Source organism: Staurois parvus, unplaced genomic scaffold (genome assembly GCF_062004578.1).
Source record: "Staurois parvus isolate SC_StPar_1 unplaced genomic scaffold, SC_StPar_1.0 ptg000837l, whole genome shotgun sequence".
NCBI lineage: Eukaryota > Metazoa > Chordata > Amphibia > Anura > Ranidae > Staurois > Staurois parvus.
The window spans coordinates 480,780-493,546 of NW_028318633.1; the positions used below are offsets into that span (position 1 = coordinate 480,780).

General features: G+C 45.0%; 1 protein-coding gene across 1 annotated transcript in view; it reads right to left on the minus strand.

The window, feature by feature from the left end:
• Positions 1-1,868: 1,868 nt before the first annotated feature.
• LOC149443721 (NACHT, LRR and PYD domains-containing protein 12-like) overlaps positions 1,869-12,767 on the minus strand; it is a 126,971-nt gene continuing 116,072 nt past the window's right edge. The window contains exons 6-7 of the mRNA XM_089655368.1: positions 9,115-9,209; positions 1,869-9,008 (exon numbers count right to left, since the gene is read on the minus strand). Coding sequence (XP_089511494.1) covers positions 8,992-9,008; positions 9,115-9,209 — 112 coding nt within the window. The 3' untranslated portion in view covers positions 1,869-8,991. The remainder of the gene's footprint in view (positions 9,009-9,114; positions 9,210-12,767) is intronic.

Below are 12,767 nucleotides of genomic sequence, written 5' to 3' on the forward strand. Positions count from 1 at the left end.
CCCAGACCAAGAAGCAGGTGATGGCATTCCTCAGCACTGCCGGCTATTACCGTAAATTTGTACCTGATTTCAGCTCCATGGCCCAGCCCCTGACCGACCTGACCCGGAAGAACAGTCTCCGGATGGTGACCTGGACCTCGGCCTGTGAATCCACCATCTGTGACCTCAAATCTGCCCTGGCGAGCAACCCCATCCTGGCCGCCCCTGACCACAACAGACGCTTCCTTGTGCAGACAGATGCCTCCACCTATCAGACAAGTCAATGAGGCTGGGGAGGAACATCTCGTTGCCTTCCTCAGCCGCAAACTACTGGACCGGGAAGTTGCCTATGCTACAGTGGAGAAGGAGTGTCTGGCCCCTGAAGAAGCTACAGCCCTACCTGTATGGCCGGGAGTTCACCATCGTCACTGACCACAACCCCCTCACATGGCTGAACCGGGTGTCCGGGGACAATGAACGCCTCCTTAGGTGGAGCCTGGCCCTCCAGCCCTACAACTTCACCATTCGATACAGGCGGGGAAGCCAGCACCAAAACGCAGATGGCCTTTCCCGCCAAAAAGACCCACAGTAGCTAGGCTAGGCCCCACAAGCGCCTTCCAGGGAACCTGGTTGGGTCCCCCTTATCGGCACTTGTGAAAAGGAGGTTGGAGGAGTGTCACGGTATGGGAGCCTGCCAATTATTAATCCCCTTATTAATGCCTTGTATCACATGCCCTCAGCGTCCTGCTCTGTAATGTTCCAATTGTCCCCTGTGTCACTAGGCTAAATGGCCTAATTCAATGGCCTAATCAAATTACTCTGGGTCCCCTCCCTCCCGGCCAGCTGGCTGGGAGCTCTCCACACACCTCCCAACTTGCCTTTCATCTGTGCAGACATCATCCCAACTTCCCAGGATTTCCCTGTCATCAGCCTGATTCTCCCTGGGGTCTAGTATTCCCTTCCCCCCTCCCGGTTGTCAAGGCGACCGGGGAGTGTGCTGCAGCAATTTAAGAGGCTGATGCTAGGCGCTCCGTTTTCATTCTGGTGTGCAGTCATCAAAGGATCTCAAGCTCTGGCGAGACCTTTGTGACTAGACTCTGCAAGCCTACCCCAGCCTCACAGAGACCCCACAGGAGAGAAGAGACAACCAGAGAAAGTCTGCCTGCGATTGCGAGAGACCCCACAGAAGGGGGAGAGACTATCCCAGCCTGCCTGCCTATTGCCAGAAACCCCACAGAAGGGGGAGAGACTACCACAGCCCGTCTGCCAGAGCCAGAGGGGACTCCACAGGTACCTGCGTTCTGCTTCTACCCCTGGGAGACCAGGCACCCTGTTGGATCCGTGAGTATCTGCTTCCCCACTGTGTTACCTGAACTGTTGCGGTGGTGACTCCTCGCACCCCTCTCCTGTGTCGGACTACCCCTGTTACAAGGACACCCCCTTGGCTCTCCTAGTGGACTATAAGTGGGTGGGGCCCCCTCATTACCCTTTAGTGGCAAATCCACCCTCTCTGCCACCCCCCGTATTGAAGGACTGTCATCTGTTTGTCTCAATAAAGCTTTGTGCGTCTGCCATCCACTCTGTGTGTTCTGCCTTTCCTCCATCACACGCTGAATATAAATGCCTGCCACAAAGAAGTCATGTTCAGGTAGAACCACACCCATGATCAATGAATGCCCCACCCCTAATTAAAGTACAAGCTCCGCCTACATGGGCTTTCTGGGCACTCAGAAAAAAGGTTTCCCTAAAACCATTTTGGAAATTGTTAGGAATTCCCCCTTTCCTGGAATCCTTATATTCTTATTTCTATATTTTCTTTGTGCTGCGCAGCGTCTGGGTGTGGCACGGGCTCCATCGCGATCGGGCAATCAACATAACCAACACTCAAGTAGGATACAGGAAGATTGCAAAGTTTATTACGTACATTACAGCTTATAAAGGCAAAAACCACAAACCCAAATTATCCAATAGTAAGACAAACTCAAATTATCCAATAGTAAGACAAACTCAAATTATCCAATAGTAAGACAAACTCAAATTATCCAATAGTAAAGCGTACCTTTAACTTCTACCCAGATACTAGACAAGGTGCACCTTTTACTTAAACTGTTAAAATGTTAACCTCAGTCAGTACATTCTGCCGTTTTTGGCTGTGTCCCCAGATCTCTTATCTGAACATCTATCTATGTTTTGAACGATATTTTTCAGACACCTGCAGTCTAGCGTTCTTCCTGTAACATTTTGTGGTTGTACTTGTTACATACATATACATATTAAAATTTTCCATATAAGCTCGAACATAATGCTGGCATTTCTTATAACATTTACTTGAGACATAATAATTTCATCTACTTAAAGCATCACTCTAACTCTAATCACAATGCAAGCATAATGAATACAAAAATGGTATATCTGAAGCAATAGCCCTAGCGCATATTTCCCTACAACCCCCTCTTTGATCATATTGAACCTTTGTTCAACATGATCACTCAGAATACCACACCTCCTCTCTGGATTGTCCAAACAAAGTAAGTCTGGAGCCGTCTGTTGGAGAGGTGGAGTCTGGGCTCTTGTGCTTAACTGCTAGCTTCATAGTCTTACCCACTCCCCATATAGCAAATTTTAAATAAATAAAAATTGCAAAAAGGAGTGCTAGTGTATAAGGTGCAATTAATTATTTTATAAATCTTTGGAATACCCCGGTACCACTTCCAAATATTTTGGCACCTTCCATTATTTGATTGGTTGTCAGAAGAAAGGGGGTCCTCTGTTATCTCGGAATCCCCTTTGTCCTGAGATTCATCTTCCTCCGGGTCTTGAGGCCTTTGGGATGTAAGCTGTCTATGTCTTATAGGATTCTTTCATTTGTCATCAGTAAGTCTCATTTTGAACTGAAAATGTGCACTAAGTGGAAGAGGTTCATTCAGTGTCTTAATAGATGGATCTTCTAGCATACTGATCATATGTATGTTAACAGTTTCAGTTATGTATAACCCAATGTCTGTGGGTCAGTGGGATGCAATGGGGTGGGGTATTTATTCATCCAACAGGTAAAAGTGTGCTGTTGTGCTGGGGGTATCAGGTTCAAGAGTTCTGGGGTGGGATGTCGGGGGGCATAGAAACTGTGTTCTCTTGTTCTGGCGAACCTCTTGGGGAGTCCCTCATCTCTGGGTATGTCTTCAACCTCGATGCATGGATCCATTGTGGAGTCTGGTCAGTTAGAACTGCTGTTCTGGTGACTTTAAGGACTTCAAATGGGCCTTGCAAAATGGGTCCCGTCTTTTTCCTTGTAGCCAGTTGTTCGATCAGAACTTTGTCACCCGGCAGGAATGGATGAGTGGGATCTGTGGAAAGAGGAGGACAGGTGACAGACATCTTTTCTTGGTTTTCAGATAACACACTTACCAGATGTTTTACGTATTCCTCCTGTAAAGCAGAAAAGTTAGTTTCATCACCTGGGGTTTGGCAGTCATTTGGTGGTCTACCCATCAGTATTTCATATGGGGAAAGTCCAGTCTTTTTTATTAGGGGTGGTCTTTTTGGTAAAGAACTGCGGGGAGATATAACAGCCAGTTCCTTAAAGTTCCCCCTGTGGCTTTCTTCAGTCTGTCTTTTATTGTCCTGCTCATGAGTTCTTGAAATCTTGCATAAACAATGTCATGTTGTGTGTGGGTGTGGATGACGCGGCTGCTTCCTTTGCTGCTCTGTCTGCTAAAATGTTACCTCTGGCTAACGGATTATGTACTACCCCAACTGCATATCTGCTATCAGTGTAAATGTTCACTCTTCGGTCAGCAAAAAGTTGACAGGCGCGCGTTAGCGCGACTAACTCAGCTTGCTGGGCTGAATTAGCATGAAGCGGTTTGGCTTCAATGATTATGTCTGGTAGCATCACTACAGCATAACAGTTTGGTAGGTATGATCATCTGGTCTGACACAGCTGCCATCAACAAAAACATCTATACTGCCCGATTAGGGTATGTCCTTTAGATCATCTCTGGGTGAAGTATTGTCTAACACCATTTCCTCACAGTCATGTAGAGGGGGTATAGTCACCATTTCTCCTCCCGTCTCACCCAAATTTAGCAGCATGTGTAGCAACCCAAGCACCGGAGCCGTTTCCGGACAAGTCTTAAACTGCAAGTTTCCACTCAGTCTCTGTGCTGTCATGTGCTGCGTCATCATATCGTGCAGAATGTGTGGTGTATAACACAGTCGGTGATCCCTGTGTCAGTTTACTTGCATCCTTTACAGCCATAGCACAAGCAGCCATCGCTTGAAGGCAATGAGGCATGCCCAAAATCACACAAGGCAACTTCTTAGAAAAGTAAGCCACTGGTCTGTTTTTCCCACCGTGTTCCTGTGTAAGTACGGCTGCAAATGCGTCCGCTGACACTACACTGTAAAGCTGAAACTCCTTCTCATAGTCCGGCAGTGCTAAGGCTGGGGCATTAGTCAGTGATCTGATCAGTCTACCAAAAGCTTCCTTCCTCTCCGGGGTCCACTCTATCTGTTGTGGGGCCTCTTGTTTTGTTGTATCCCTGAGAATCGAATCACAGTGAAAACAGTCAGGTATCCACTGCCTGCAATACACTATTGACCCAAGGAAGGACATCATTGCAGCCTTGGTGGTTGGTAGTGTGAGGGACATTAGGGCTTTTACCCTGGCTGGGGAGACAGACCTTTCTCCTCCTGAAATCAGGCAACCCAGGTATTCCACCTGTTCCTGTACCCATTGTATCTTCTTTCTTGCGGCCAAATGGCCCTTTCCGGCTAGGTAATCTAGCAAGTGTCTTGAGTCTACCTCACAGTCTTCGTGGCTGACCATTAGGTCGTCTGCGTATTGGAGTAAGGTGGATCCCCTCTTTGGCTCCCACCTGTCTAAAGATGCTTTCAATACCATTGAGAAAGCAGCGGGACTATCCCCATAGCCTTGAGGAAGACGAGACCAGGTCAACTGACCACCGTCCCATTAAAAAGCAAACATGTTCTGGGCATTTACTTCAACCGGAATGCTAAAGAAAGCATTGGAAAGGTCTATTACAGTGTAGAATCGCGAGCTGCTGGGAATAGCCCCAAAAATTGCCGTACTATCTGCTACCAATGGAGGTAGGGGAATAATTGTTCCTTCCTGAGATCCTGGACTAGCCTCAATGAACCATCTGCTTAATTAATAGGTGTGTTCCAGGGACTTATTGTCGGTCTGAGAACACCCATGTCAGATAAATTTGTATGGCTGGTCAGACAGGGGATACTGTTTTTGAAAACAAGGGACCGTGTCTTGTTTTAAGTTTGGCTTGTAAGGGGTGCAATTTACAAAGCCTACTGCAGTTTTGTCCTCCGCCCAAATTGGGTGGGAGGTCAGGTCATTTGGTTAAAGTATGTAAAGTCCTATATGGTTCTGTCTCTTTGGATTAGTCAGTTCACTCATCTTAGACTTAGCTGTCAGTCTTCCTTGATTGTCAAATGTTATGCTGATCATGAGCTCAGACATTAATTCTCTACCCATCAACGCAACTGGGCACATGGGCAGGACTGCAAAGGTCAATTTTGCAATGAGTATGTCATCTGGGGTTAGGACACAAGAATTTAAGATCCTTAATCCCACTGGTAAGGGTGCCTGTACCTTTGTGTCCCCTACTGTAATCAGTGGAAGTGTTATGTTTGATTTTTGGTCTTTTTTGTTTTCTGTGCTACTGTTTCATCTGCCTTCCCTTGATCAGTCAAAATTTTCTCCTTTCTGCTAGATTCATCTAATGCTTTCTGGCGCTCGGCTTCCCTTTCTTTATCTTCTGTTTGTTCCCTCTCCTTCTCTCTCCACCTTTGATACTCTTCCTCATCCTCCTTTCTCTGTCCGTCTTTCTCTACTGCTGTCCCAATAACCACTGCAGTTGTCAGTGAACCCAGATCCGGATAAATAGTCAACGGATCATTTGTTTTAGGCTTCTCATGGTCTGTCTCCTTCTCCGCTGAGTATAATACGTAGGGCGGGGGTGCAGTCAGAGTAGGTGGGGGTGGCAGGTCAGGTATGAGGACACTATGGTCATAGGCTGGAGGTACGTCTTTTTCACATATATGTGGGAAGTCAGGGGAAATTTATTTCTATATTCCTTCAGTGCTTTTTCACAATAAACATTAAAACGTTTTTTCATATAATTTTCCCAGACACCGGGGGGGATAACTATGTTTTGGATGTACCCCACAAATTTTCTTTACTTCCTCCCACTGTTGCTCTGAGCCAGGACCCGCCGGGGCCAAACAACTTATTTCAAGTTGGCTTGCTCTTTTCCTCACCAATTCTCAAAATGGGTCTACATAATATTCCCCACAGGTGCCTGCTATATACATGTAAGGACATGGTTTTGTCTGCTCACCTTCAGACTCATCCTTGCCCAACCTATTTCCCATGTCTACTTATCAATAAGAAAACAATGCGATAGACAATGAATACAATAGATCAGATCATCAATATACACATAAACAATGAAATCAACATTCAATAACACGGGGTAATTATATAGATCCTATATACAATATATGAGTAAAAACATGAGACTGCAGACAATATGGACACCAGTAACGCGTTACTCTTGCAATACGCCTAATTCACACTTCAAACATTTAACAAACAATTATCCACAATACAACGTTGCTTTTATATACAATTAGCACCGGCACACCTCAGACATTTCCCTAAAAACGGAACTTAGCTCCGTTTTGTATTTCTTTGCCTCTTTTATCTCTTTTCCTTTATATTTCCTGTACAGTCTGTACAGTCTAAACTGTCACAGATCTGATAAACCAGCGGAGAACGAGCCTTTCCGCAATTAAAAATAAAAACCTTTATATACGGCGCGAGACAGAACTCCGCCTTTATGTAACTCATAAAAATAAAAACCTTTTTACGGCGCGAGACAGAACTCCGCCTTTATGTAACACTAAACTCATAAAAATAAAAACCTTTATACGGAGTGGGACGGAACCCCTCCTTTACAATGCACTAAGCTACTGCTTTCAGTTTTACTATACGTGAGACGTCACCGTATCCAGAGAAAGCAATATCATAATATATCAAAGGTATATTGAAACGATATTACTCACCCGGATTAGCGGGACCCCACTTCTGGTACCAGCTGTTAGGAATTCCCCCTTTCCTGGAATCCTTATATTCTTATTTCTATATTTTCTCTGTGCTGCGCAGCGTCTGGGTGTGGCACGGGCTCAATCGCGATCGGGCAATCAACATAACCAACACTCAAGTAGGATACAGGAAGATTGCAAAGTTTATTACGTACATTACAGCTTATAAAGGCAAAAACCACAAACCCAAATTATCCAATAGTAAGACAAACTCAAATTATCCAATAGTAAAGCGTACCTTTAACTTCTACCCAGATACTAGACAAGGTGCACCTTTTACTTAAACTGTTAAAATGTTAACCTCAGTCAGTACATTCTGCCGTTTTTGGCTGTGTCCCCAGATCTCTTATCTGAACATCTATCTATGTTTTGAACGATATTTTTCAGACACCTGCAGTCTAGCGTTCTTCCTGTAACATTTTGTGGTTGTACTTGTTACATACATATACATATTAAAATTTTCCATATAAGCTCGAACATAATGCTGGCATTTCTTATAACCTTTACTTGAGACATAATAATTTCATCTACTTAAAGCATCACTCTAACTCTAATCACAATGCAAGCATAATGAATACAAAAATGGTATATCTGAAGCAATAGCCCTAGCGCATATTTCCCTACAGAAATGTTGGCAACTATGGGCCAGTATTTGACCCGACACCCAGACCGCTGCGGCTCATACATGAACGTTGACGGTCACATCTTGCGGCTTGCTCTGCTCGCTCTCACAATTGCTCCGCCATGACAGTGCCAATTGGTCATTGCAATCTAACGTGTGTCACCATTCATGTGGCATAAGATCTCATGTGGACTGGAACTGCTGGAACTCTATGGCTTGTCTTGCTCTATCTTCTGATAGCTCTGCTATGACTGTGCTTGCTGGACATTGTAGTGCACCCTGCTGAGCGACCACTAGAGCTACAATTGGAACTTTAGCGGCATTGTGTGACCTAAGAGTCGCTACACCAATTGTCAGCTTCCATTTCTACAGCCGATTCCATGCTGAGCGATCGATGGAAATGCTGAAAAGGGGGACACTGCACCGGCTGGACCTTCATATGGACTCTGCTCCCTGCCGGCTTTAGTCTCCTTATCTGCAGATGGAACAATATCAGAGACAATTCTTATTGTAATCCTGGAAGATGACACTAGATGTGTTCCTTTATACATGGATTGCTTTGTTTTTGTCTGTTACTTGTTGCAGCTCATAAACACTCTCTATAGTGTAGCCTCAGCTGGCCTTATATAGCAGTTGTTGTTTTCCCGAGAGGTCATTTATTATATGGGGGGAGGGGAAGCCGGTACAGTAGGGGGTCACCCCACTGTCTAGCTGACCCACCCATTGGATGTGGCCACATCTGGATGTCTGAAGTCATGTGGGAAGACAACACTGTCTTGGGTTAATGGTGATAAATGTGTTTTTTATTTCTGTGGTTTTATATTTGAAAATATATTTTTTTACACCATAACATAATAAAAATTATTTTTAGAACAAAAATATTCAGTATTTTTTCAGTATTTTTGCCACTTAAGTCTCTGAAGGTAACCTCTGTCCTTGTGGTATGGACTCTCCTGTCCACCCATTGTTTCTTTATATGTTATGGAGAGCGACCCCCACTGTCCGCACCGCACTGTCACCATGTGTTCAGTGTCTTCTACTTTTGTAGGAGGAATCTTCATGTCATGAACAGGAATTTCCCAGCGTGCTGGTCTCACCAGTGGAGGCAGTTTTGGTGTGAAGATCCAAAAGTCACATTTTTATTTTGTAGTAATGAATACATTGAGGAGTAACAATACAATATACAATGGAGGAATGGGAGGAAGGACAGATCCCCGCTCAGATCATCCCGGAATAACGGTCAGTAGATATCAGTCAGTAGAATCATCTGAATGTGAAGAAAAGGAAAATGATGAATAATCAGAGCCATGAACAGGAGAATCTGATATAATTCCATTCTGGACATTCTCTTCATATCAGGATCCGTGTATTACCTGCAGAGGAGGATGGGAGGACTTCCAACAGACCATTCTCTAATCTTCTTCTGTGTATAGATACATTCCATCCTAGAAGCCATCCTCCAAGACTTCTATGAAGAATAACATGAGAGTGTTAGAGGAGGAAATGTTGCTGAGATGATGGAAAAGGGGGATCTGGTGCTGAGCTCTGGAAGAAATGATGGACATTTTTATACACACTAATGGGAAGTATTCTTCTGTCTTCCTGGAAATGTGTGCGATGTGTAATGTACAAATCTGCAGCCGTACAATGTACATCAGTGGTCTCCTATGCTGCGAGGAGATCTGATGTAGATTGGATGTAGATGGTGGGATGTGGGATCTCATCTCTTCATAACTGACCCCAGTATGCAAATACACCAAACCATCCCCTCTGTCCTCACACTTTAGGGGTTTGATAAGTGTCCCCCATTTATAGGGCCCCACCACCTTCTAAACTACCCACCTAATACCAAGGGGCCCTCACCATGGCAGGGGCCCACACACTCATGGCCATCCAACCATTGGGATATCAGACTGTACGCCTGGTGTGCTGGGCTGTCATGTGTACAGGCTGAGAACACATCTGATTGGCTCAGTTATACTGACACATTGGACAGACAGTGGGGGATGGGGGGATTTTTAATGAAAGTTCTTTTTCTTTAAAGGTAAAACCTTGTGGAAGATTGTAGGACCTGACTAAGATTATTAGTGGTGGATCTGATATTCCTCATCCACCCATCTGTAATGATACAACTTGGGATGAGGAAGACATTCTCCATCATCTGGGAAATCTGTGACTTTCACAGGACATCTCAATCATCTCTCATTATCTGTATAACTCCAGAGACCTCCAATGGGTTCTACAGAAATGTGGGAACTGTTCTGGGCTCACAGAATGAAACAGGAAGGCCTGAACTCATCTCTACATGGACATGATGGAAGCCATTTTGTTCTGTATATTCTATTTCATGGTTTCTGAACACAGATAAAGACTAGACATGACACCAAGTGGTAAGGTGAATGGATGAGTCCATGTCTAGATTGAACAAAGGACAAAAGAACTGTTCACAATGGTTTGTTTACATGAACCTCGGGAAGAAGAGTGCATATTAAACGTTACATTGTATGTGGTGTTATCAGGGCCGCAGTTAGGAATCATGGGGCCCCATGCGACCTAACGGACGGGGCCCCCAAGCTCCACCAAGCTTACAGAGAACAGGTAAGTATAATGTGTCTGTGGTTTTAAGCAACCACTTGTCCTCCTGAGTATTTTTTAAGAACAAAACAATATTTCTGGCTTTTTGCTATTAAAAATCCAGTAAAAAAAATAAACAAATCAAATTTCATCATAAATTTCAGAAAAAATGTATTCTGCTCCATGTCTTTCCTAAAAAAAAATCCCGGGGGCGTGGTCTGCCGTGATCCAAAATGGCTGCGTGATCCGGGAGCTCCTGCCGGCCAGAGACCCTGCACAGCTTAAGCACAAGGAGTGGGTGAGAAACGGACTTACAAAGATGGGGAAAGCGGACCGGAATGCCTCTGGCTCCTGTTCCCACTCCCCGCGGGCACATAGACCTCAGCAATCCCACCATATTCAGGCATTGTTCCTCTCACAGCAGGGAGACAGGCCACATGCAGCTTCCCTCTCACCCCTTCTCCCTTCTTCCTCAGCCACAGTGTGCTCACAGAGCACAAGGAACACAGGCACAGGGGCTGACACAGAGTCCATTCCACAGCATGACCTCTCATCAGATTCCTGCTCACTCTCTCTGAGAGATCTACAGGCTGTGGCTGCAGATATTAAAGCCACCTTTACTACAGCCCTCAGTGAATTAAGGGAAGATCTCCATATGCTTCATACCAGACTGGAGGAGGTGGAATCCCTAAGCAGATCTAACTCAGACTCCATATTGGAGATTCAGCAGTTGTCAGCTTCCCACATAGCACATATCCAGGATTTCTACAGGCAGATTGAAGACCTGGATAATAGGGGTCACAGGCACAACATCAGAATGCGTGGCCTACCTGAATCTGTAGAACAATGTGACATCCCTAAAACTGTCATGGCAATCTTTAATGATCTGCTGGGCCCTCCACCTGCTGCACCCATAGATTTGGAACGTGCACACAGATCACTTTGCCCCGGGAACAGAGATTCCGACCCACCCAGAGATGTGGTTTGTTGTTTGGTCAGCTTTCCACTTAAGGAAGACATCCTCAAAAGGGCAAGAGAAAGAAGACACCTTTTATTTCAGGGAAACAAGATTCACCTGTTCCAAGACCTCTCTTCCATCACCCTGCAACAAAGGCTCTCACTCGAAGATATGGCGCCTAGATGCTTCCCTTCTTTCAGATGTGGCTAATGAAGCTGAAATTTGCACCCACTTGACAGATTACTTCTTGCTTAATAAAACCCCAGATACATCCCTGTTAACCCAGTGGGAGGCTCATAAATGCGTTATCAGAGGACTCTTCATAGCCATGGCCACGAAACGCAAAAAAGAAAGACAGGCACGTTTGCAACACCTATTCGACCGCATTAATCTTCTGGAAAAAGCACACAAACAGACCCAAGCCGCCTCTACCTTATCCGATCTTACTGAAGCCCCCACAACCCTCTTAACTGAATTAGGTAAGGCTACTAAACGAAGATTCATCTTACCACAAAAACTCTTTTATGAGATTGCTAACAAAAGCGGAAGATTTCTAGCTAGATCCCTCCAGAGTTAAAAATCCAGCTTAACGGTTCATAAGATTAGGAGTTCGGATGGTTCCTTAGCCACTTCCAATACAGATATTGCCTCACAATTTGAGCATTATTATAAGATGCTACATAATCTCCCTCCCGAACGTCGCCCCCCTGAGATTGATATGTCTAGAGATAGTTTGACTTCCGATTTTCTTCTTCTCTATGGTCCTCCTTCCTTGTCAGAGGAGGATGTACAAGCTATGGAGCATGACATCACGGCAGAGGAACTTTCTCGAGCGATCAAACAAATGAAACCGGGTAAAAGTCCGGGTCCTGACGGCCTATTGGTGGCCTATTATAACGAGTTTTTAGATCATTTGAGTGGTCCCTTTATTTCAGCCTCCAATACCCTTTCCGCACCCCCTACATAATCCCATCGCCTTCTGGAAGCTCACATTACTGTCATTCCCAAAGTCGGTAAGGATGCCTCTTCAGTCACCAATTACAGGCCAATCTCGTTATTGAATGTGGACATAAAGATTTTTGCAAAAATTTTAGCTAACCGTCTTCTCCTGCTGCTGCCTTCCCTGATTGACTTAGATCAAGTGGGCTTCATCCTGGGAAGGGAAGCGAGGGACAACACCATCAAGGCACTCCATCTTCTCCATTGCCTCCAAGTTCTCCCGTAAGCCTGGTTTTATCCTTTCTCTGGACGCTGAAAAGGCTTTTGACAGAGTCTCTTGGGACTACTTACGAGCTTCTTTGATAAAGATAGGATTAGGGGCTATCATGCTTAATTTCATCATGGCACTGTACTCGGGTCCGACTGCTCAGGACCGTGTGAACGGACATCTTTCTAGACCATTCCCTCTAGGAAACGGTACGTGTCAAGGCTGCCCCATTTGCCCAATTCTTTTTGTGATTTCCCTGGAGCCTCTGTTACGCAAACTTCGCTCTA